This window comes from Takifugu flavidus, unplaced genomic scaffold (genome assembly GCF_003711565.1).
Source record: "Takifugu flavidus isolate HTHZ2018 unplaced genomic scaffold, ASM371156v2 ctg433, whole genome shotgun sequence".
NCBI classification, from domain to species: Eukaryota; Metazoa; Chordata; class Actinopteri; order Tetraodontiformes; family Tetraodontidae; genus Takifugu; species Takifugu flavidus.
The window spans coordinates 1-7,821 of record NW_026622052.1 but is presented as its reverse complement, the minus strand read 5'-3'; the positions used below and the strand labels follow the sequence as shown (position 1 = coordinate 7,821).

At 41.4% G+C, this 7,821-nt stretch overlaps 1 protein-coding gene, 2 long non-coding RNA genes and 1 pseudogene across 3 annotated transcripts; all 4 read left to right on the top strand.

Moving 5' to 3' along the window:
* The first annotated feature begins 292 nt into the window (after positions 1 to 292).
* Positions 293 to 917, top strand: LOC130520586 (uncharacterized). Its single transcript, XR_008948931.1, has 2 exons — positions 293 to 566; positions 655 to 917. It is a non-coding gene; the product is annotated as an uncharacterized LOC130520586 (long non-coding RNA).
* A 743-nt stretch (positions 918 to 1,660) lies between these two features.
* On the top strand, positions 1,661 to 4,648 carry LOC130520584 (uncharacterized). The gene is made up of 5 exons (XM_057024271.1): positions 1,661 to 1,921; positions 2,055 to 2,363; positions 2,902 to 2,982; positions 3,353 to 3,421; positions 4,518 to 4,648. The coding sequence occupies exons 1-5, from the start codon at positions 1,822 to 1,824 to the stop codon at positions 4,646 to 4,648; spliced, it is 690 nt and encodes a 229-aa protein (XP_056880251.1). The 5' UTR covers positions 1,661 to 1,821.
* A 497-nt stretch (positions 4,649 to 5,145) lies between these two features.
* Positions 5,146 to 5,891, top strand: LOC130520587 (uncharacterized). Its single transcript, XR_008948932.1, has 2 exons — positions 5,146 to 5,213; positions 5,466 to 5,891. It is a non-coding gene; the product is annotated as an uncharacterized LOC130520587 (long non-coding RNA).
* Positions 5,892 to 7,161: 1,270 nt separating this feature from the next.
* LOC130520585 (fatty acid-binding protein, brain-like) lies at positions 7,162 to 7,785 on the top strand (annotated as a pseudogene).
* Positions 7,786 to 7,821: the final 36 nt, after the last annotated feature.

The following is a 7,821-nucleotide window of genomic DNA, read 5'->3' as shown; positions in this document are numbered from 1 at the left end:
TGCCACTGTCTCCTCTTAAATGCTTCTGTTTCACACTAATCTTTGTCCTCCATACTCCTGCCTGCTTTCTGGACATCACTCTTTATGGTAAGCCATGAACTCCTTAGTCAGATAAATTCAGTCACTCTGGATGTAAATATTGAAACAACAGCATTTCTGTGGATGTTGACAGTCTTTAATCCATGTACTGCATCAAACAACTCTAATTTAGCTATTTTTCCACTTCATTTTAGGGTTGCCACAACAGAGGATTACATTTGTGATTTTAGTTACTATTATAGCTGTATTTTGTTGTTGTGATTACTTCATTAGTACTTGTTTAACAGTTAGCTAAACAGATCACAGCTTCCCTTAAATGTGTGTAGATTAAAGGGAAAATGCTGCACACAAACCTTCATTAAAACTGGAGCCACAACTGTCTCACAACTGTCTAGCCTGGCTCCCAGAAGTTTGATTCTCGTTTGTTTCATGGTTCCTGAGCTAATCTAATCGTCCTCATTGATGTCTGTTCATGCCGCCCAGCTGCTCCTCTTCCATCCTGTTTCTTCTGCCACCTGCGCCTCTTGGTATTTTTTTCCAAAATCTTTGACTGTACCGTAAATGTAACCTTGCTCCAACTCAAGCCAGTAGTGTGTATCTGCTTTTGGGGTCTAGATTCATGTCTGCAGTTCGCCACAGAAGGTTCCTGCTCCAGAACTGTGCGTCAGTTTCACTCCTGTTCTTCATCAGCTGGTGATCAGGTGAGAATCTTCTCCTGCCTCATGTTAATAACTAAGTTATTGAAAGTGACTTTTCAACACCCTCTGCAGGAACCATCTCATCTGATACTCAGCAGAACTTAAAGGTTGTTCAGTGTTTCCTTTTTAAATGTGTCTCTGCGGTTTTGCTGATCTCATCATGGCTGCAGTTGCTAAAAACACATCAAGCTTCTTGTGATTTTCTTCTTCACTGAGGTCTCTTTTACTGAGCAGTTCCTTCAGCTTCTGCCCTGGACTCCATCGTGCTGTTTATGGGACTGGCTGAACTCTTCCTCATGACTGTGATAACTGTTATGATCCTGTGTCTGATCTGTTTTTGTGCTCTGTTTGTCCACTAGGGGTCGTGGGGGACTCATCTGTTGTGCTGGCTGCCTCCACACCTGCAGCTAATCTGGTCTTTTGGCAGGCCTCTTAAGCAGCCGGCACCAGACAGTACTCGTGGAAAACTGAGCTTTGATTATTAGCGTTCCTGCGATTGACTGTGTTCCTTTTGTTTTAGGTAGTTGAGTCACTTAGAAAGTTGTTACTGATTAAAAGGAGAAGCTGCGCTTCATCGTGATGGTTCAGGTCAGGAGATGAAGATGAGCCCATACTGAGAATGAGGGAATGATACAGTTCTCAGTAGCTCCGCTGCTGTCCACATTCATCGCAAAACTCAATACATCAATAATAAACTGGGGGGGAAGGAACTCAAATCTGTCGAGACCTTAAATGTTGTTTTTCATCAGCAACTATGTTGATATTTCACCCCATTAACATGAGAAGCAGTAAAGAAACTTGACTCTGTCTGGTTACATAAGACAACCATCACTTAAAACAAGACACATTTACTAAATCTAATTATATTTCAACTCTAACTCTACCCACGCTCAACCTCTTTCTCTCAAAAGTGTGAAATGATGTCATGAAAAGCTGACCACAGATGGACACAAATTAGATGCATCGAACTTCTGCTAGTTGTTTCGGAAAATGAGCTTCACAATTCTCAACATCAGTTCAAAAGGGAGGCGACACTGTGGAAACCACAGAAAGCTGCTGCAGTTTCAGCACTAAAGGAAGTCAAATGAAGAGAAGTTCCAGAAGAAAAGGAGACGATAACATGATGGTCGCCTTCAAATGGATTCATGCTTTTATATTTCTAACATTCATGCTTCAATATTCAGGTGAGAATGAGTTCTAATGAAAACAGATTTAAATCTTCCCAATAAATAGCAGCATTTTAATTGTCTAACAATAAATGAACAGAAACAAAGACATTTTCTACCTGTGAACAGATTCTTGTTCTTTTTTTCACAGATGCCAACAGAAAATATCTGACTGGACATCAAGAAGTAACTTTGAGCTGTGAAAACCTGATAAAGGATCAGAAGAATTGTATCTATACTACATGGCTGTTCACTAATCCACCATCAGCAGCAATCGAGCTGATTAATCTTGGACAGATTAAATCTGATAAACCAGGCAGACTGAGTCTATCTGAGAACTGTTCTCTGACCATCAAGAACCTCAGAGGTGAAGATTCAGGTCTTTATACCTGTCGCCAGTTTAACAGCTCAGGATCACAAACAGGTCCAGATGCTGTAATTGATCTGTCTGTGGTCCCCAGTGAGTATTCCCATCACATAGTTTCATCTTCACCTTTGAACCACAACGATCATTTCAGTGAGGAAGATTGTGTTGCTGCTGTTGTTGCTCTGTTTGCTCATGTCTCTGTTCTCATGTTTGTTGTGTTGTGTTCTGATCTATCTATTGTTGTGTTGTGTTCTGTTCCATTCGCTTCTATTCTGTTCTGTTCCATTCACTTCTGTTGTGTTGTGTTCCATTCACTTCTGTGTGTTGTGTTCTATTCCATTCACTCCTGTTGTGTTCTGTTCCATTCACATCTGTTGTGTTGTTCTGTTGTGTTCTGTTCCATTCACTTCTATTCTGTTCTGTTCCATTCACTTCTGTTGTGTGTGTTCCATTCGCTTCTATCTGTTGGTTCCATTCACATCTGTTGTGTTGTGTTCCATTCATCTGTTGTGTTGTGTTCTTTTTTGTTGTTTTGTTCTATTCCATTCACTTCTGTTGTGTTGTTCCATTCACTTCTGTTGTGTTGTGTTCTATTCCATTCACTTCTGTTGTCTTCTCTTCTCTTCTGAAGCCACCATCACTACTACGGCATCAATATTTCCAGGAACCACCTCAGCAACACCAACAACCCACCATATTTCTCAGAGCAAAGGTAACGACTCAACAATAACTTGTGTTTTAGTTTCTGGTTTGTGTTGATTTTATTTTCAGTCATCTGCATCCTGGAACATCTCCAGGGAAGCTTCTTCTCTCCACATCACCTGAGAGGGAACATTGGCTCTCTCAACTAAATTAATTGATGGTGAAAGACTTTGATCTGGACCAACAGAGAGGGAACAGCTTCTAAAATGTTCTGTGTAGTTTGGGACCCCGTGACACACAACACAAACTGTTCAAAGTCATGTTTTGTCATTGCTGCAGTTGCAAGTTTAATTCCAGACTTTTGATTTGTGTCTGACACATTTTCTCCACTGAATGATGTTTTTAAATGTTGCTGTTGTTGGCTTTCTCTGTTTACTCAGGTTTGTCTCTTCTCTTCTCTTCTGAAGCCACCACCACCACTCCAGCAACAACCTCTGCAGATGGTAACTGTAAGAGAACATCCGTAACACAACATTAGCTTTTTTAATTTTCTGGTTCCTGCTGTGTTGGTAGTTTGTGTCTGTGTTGCAACCATTCTCCCTGGCAGTAAATCTTAAAAGCTTTTTTAATTTCCCTTTTAAACGGTGCCAGATTAATAAGGAAGCTGCGTTTGTGGCATGAGCAGCAGATGAGGAGCTACGTGCTCAATAAAACCCAAACAGCTGCTGCTATTGTTCTTGACTGGTCCCAGCACCTGAGACCATGATGCTGCTACACTGGTGGGTGGATGATGGATGGATGGGTGGATGGATGGATGGATGATGGTGGATGGGTGGATGGATGGATGGACCAGTGATCATCCTACATCTCCACGGTATCTGACTGAGCGTTACCTTGACGATGGTCAGGCTCACTGAGCAGTTCAGGAGAGGATGGATCAGTAACCTCGACCCCACTCAACCCCTGTAGGGTGGACGTCCTGCTTGGAACGTCCCGCTTGGAACGTCCTGCTTGGAACGTCCTGCTTGGAACGTCCCGCTTGGAACGTCCTGCTTGGACGTCCTGCAGCTGTTTGGATAAATAAACTTTGCAGCGCTGTAAGATTCATTGTTACGACAAAGACATGATCAACCATAACACAAACTTTTCTTAGAACTAAATTGTCAGTGAAATATTTCTGATCCAAGCTGATTTTAAAAGGTTTGTTGTGGATAATTACTACAGGAACAACCAGAGGAACAAGCTAAAATAAAGAGGTGAAACACGACAGGAAAAAACAACATGTTGGTTTGTGGTGATTTTACTTGAATCACCTGAATTCGATGAGATCATCGACTGTTATGGGCTGTCCCATTTCTCCCAGTTAAACCAATGCAGTCGTCTAAAGTCCTGTCCTGATGATGAAGAGGTCTTCCTCATATAATGATTATAGGCAGGTTACAGCCTAAAGAGGGTAGTCATGCACATTTATAATGGAAAATCCTTTAATAACCTTAAAGTCCATTAGTCCTTTTTCTACATAGTAACCAGTTTGGGGGATAAGATCCAGATTCATTAATTATTATGTTGTATGAATGAGAACCAAATATCTCCATTATCTTCCAGATCTGTGGTGGCGGAACCTCTTTTCAGCAGCCGCTTCAGTTGTCCTCACCATCGGTTGCCTCACAGTTTTCATATATAAATGGAGAAAAGGCACAGGCAAGTTTCATGATGTTAATGAAATGTCAGTGTAAAATGATGTGCAAGTCCACAATAATCATATTCATAATGTGCCTTGGCATCATTATTTTTCCCCGGTTTTATCTAAAGTGTTCCACTAAGAACCCAACCAGCACCAAGAGCATAAACCTCATCTCTGTCCTCCCTTAATGCTGTGTTGTTCCACTGTTGCCTGGGTTGATTTGGTTCGGACACTTGAGTCCAGAAGAGTTGAGGAAGATGCTTTTTTCCTCCATAGCACAATAACACATTAAAAAGGTTCGGACAGACTTTTTGTATGCACAGAAACATTTTGAAAAATATTTCAAAAACTTGTCAGAAATAAAAGGAAGAGCAGCCAAACTCTGAACCACAAAAGATCTCTTGGGGGAGCTTTTTCGACCCAAATACGTTCTCAAAGAAAGAGAAGTTGAAAAAAAGTCTGTCAAAGTGTAGAAAATGAGAGATAAAGTGTGACCCCTTAGGGGGAATTTCTTAATGTAGAACTGAGTCGCACATTTTCGTCTCTTTAGGTCAAAAGTGAGGAGAACATTTGTTACGCCTCCATCAGCTCCAAGCAGCACCAACGGTGGAGCCCAGGTACAACCATAACGGGTCCTTGTTGCCTTCACAGAAGCTTTCACAGATGCTAAAATATGTTCAGCCTTGGTTTTGGTACATAACTGAATACATTTCTAAAAGATTTAGGGTTATTTTTTGATTTTTGACCCACCTTCATTATTTTCACATTTGTCCATGATGGATTTGAAGTCAACATCATCCACCAAAGGAGTTCAAACAAAAAGGATCAGTTTGTTTGGTTGCCAATTCTGTTTCTTTTTTTTTCTTCAGGTTTTTGGTGATGAAGGTGATCCCAATGTGACCTACAGCACTGTGAGAATGTCAGCACCAACACAACCATCACAGCTCAAATAATAGCAGCCAAGAACTTGGTTTTTTTTTTGTTTGTCTGTTTTTATTTGTTTTATTTGTTCTTGAATGTGCAGAGGTTTTTTGTTAAGAAATGTTTTAATTCCTATATTGTATTACCTGTTAAATAAGTAAATGTAGTCCAAATATGTTTCATTTAGAAGCATATTTTGGTTGATGAGCAAATAGGAGGCTACATATTTAATTCAATTTCATTCATTTTTAATCGTTTTGATTATTCATTTTCTTCCTTTTTTCTTGTTCTTTTCAATGACACCTTTGGTTTTGTAGCATTAAATAACAAAGTGTGTTTACTGTAAGTATGAAATTAAAAGCTATTTCAAACAATGTTTCTCGGAGTCAACTCAGTGGTGAAGACTTTAAAGTATTATTTGTACAATTGGTGTTATTAATATCGGGGACGTTTTCATTCAACCCAAAATTAGGAGACACTTCTGTCACTGACCAGCAGGGGGCACAGAGCTCCTTCACCGATGCAGGTTTGCAGACAGCAGCTGTTGTTGCTGAGTAGAGCTCCAGCCTACAGGTATGATTAATGTCTGCATGCCCTGTTCTCAGATGAAGTACAGAGGAAATGAAGTTGTTCAAAAGAAGTGAATCAACAGGAGATCCTTCAAAAAACAAAGGTGCTAAAGAAAATGAGAAGAGGTGCAGATTTGAAGTATATTTCCTCAAAACTAAACCAAAACAAGATTTTGAATTTGGCAGCTCGGTCAGTGGTATTTTAAAATTACTTTTATGATGCATTACAAATAGAATTAAAAAACTAACCGGAAGGAGACTTATGGAAATACTGACAATCCCAGTGTGTCAGAAGCTGCTCCACAAAAAAAAACAGGTCAACCTTTAAAACACAACATCAGCTCCAAGCTTAATGCTCATGACAGTTTATCAAAAAACCTCCCCTGAGTCCAACTTAAATGAACGACCATAAACTGCCCAATCAAGAGTCACAATCACTCATCTGTGTCTGTGCGTTCCTCCATAAACACTGACTTTGTGTGAGAAAGCGGAACTTACACGTGCACACACTCTCACACACACACTTAAGGACAGTCGTTACCGTGCATGTGAAGCATGAAGTAATTGCAGTGGTGGTGGTGGTGGTGGGGTCAGTAATGCAACTCAGGACAAAGAGCTGTTAAACAAAATGATTCTGCTTCACCGACGACCCCCAACAGGACACATTCCAATCGGGTGGCACCGGGCTGACTGGAGAGGGGGGGCCGGGACATGAGGAAATGATTCATGGGGATTTGAACACTACTCTTCTGCCGGTAGCATCATTATAACATGCTTTTCATTGTTGTAGTTGGATTTTTTTGGGGTCATCTTTAAAATGGAGAATTTCTCCTTTTAGCACCACATCAACCTGAGCTGGCTGCAGGAATTAGAGTAATTACATCATCGCGCATACAAATGAGCTAATTTAGTTTTGCCCCACCTCTCTACGGGTCAGTAGGACCGTGACCCAATTTAACCGTCCAATAAGGAACAGAGCAAAAATCTCCTGAGCCAATGGGACCCGTGGCCCTGCCCACCTGCATGCATAATAATAAGGCGCGGAATAATAACACACGGGGGGAAACTTGAACGACCGCAGCTCACTCACTGGGCTCTTCAGAATACTTGGTCTCTGAAAAACCATCACCATGGTCGACGCCTTCTGTGCAACCTGGAAACTGGTGGAGAGCGAGAACTTTGATGATTACATGAAAGCCCTTGGTCAGTAATGTGCTTCTACCTTTTGCTTTGCTCTTTTTCTTTGATCTCAGTGTTGAAATGTGCTTCATATGTCATGTCCCAGGCGTGGGCTTCGCCACCCGACAGGTCGGTACGTGACCAAACCGACCGTCATCATCAGCCTGGAGGGCGATAAGGTGGTGGTTCGCACCCAGAGCACCTTCAAAAACACAGAGATCTCCTTCAAGCTGGGGGAGGAGTTTGATGAAACCACCGCCGACGACAGGAACTGTAAAGTAAGAACAAACACTTTCAATCATCTCAGATCGGCATATTCTGGAGTAATCAAGATTAATTGGCCACACTTTTCAGTACGGTCACCATGTGTTGTGTCTCTCAGTCTACAGTGTCTCTGGAGGGAGACAAGTTGGTCCACGTCCAAAAGTGGGACGGCAAAGAGACCACGTTCGTCAGAGAGATCAAGGACGGCAAGATGGTCATGGTACGTTTCTGTCTAAAGTGAACTATGACATAAATAAACATCTAAAAGTATAGCGTCATGGAACGTGGTCCA

Coding starts and splice junctions, on each gene's coding strand:
- LOC130520584 (XM_057024271.1), top strand. CDS start 1,822: ATGAAGAGAAGTTCCAGAAGAAAAGGAGACGATAACATGATGGTCGCC. Junction 2,983..3,352: donor CCATATTTCTCAGAGCAAAG/GTAACGACTCAA, acceptor CTGTTTACTCAG/GTTTGTCTCTTCTCTTCTCT. Junction 3,422..4,517: donor AACCTCTGCAGATGGTAACT/GTAAGAGAACAT, acceptor ATTATCTTCCAG/ATCTGTGGTGGCGGAACCTC.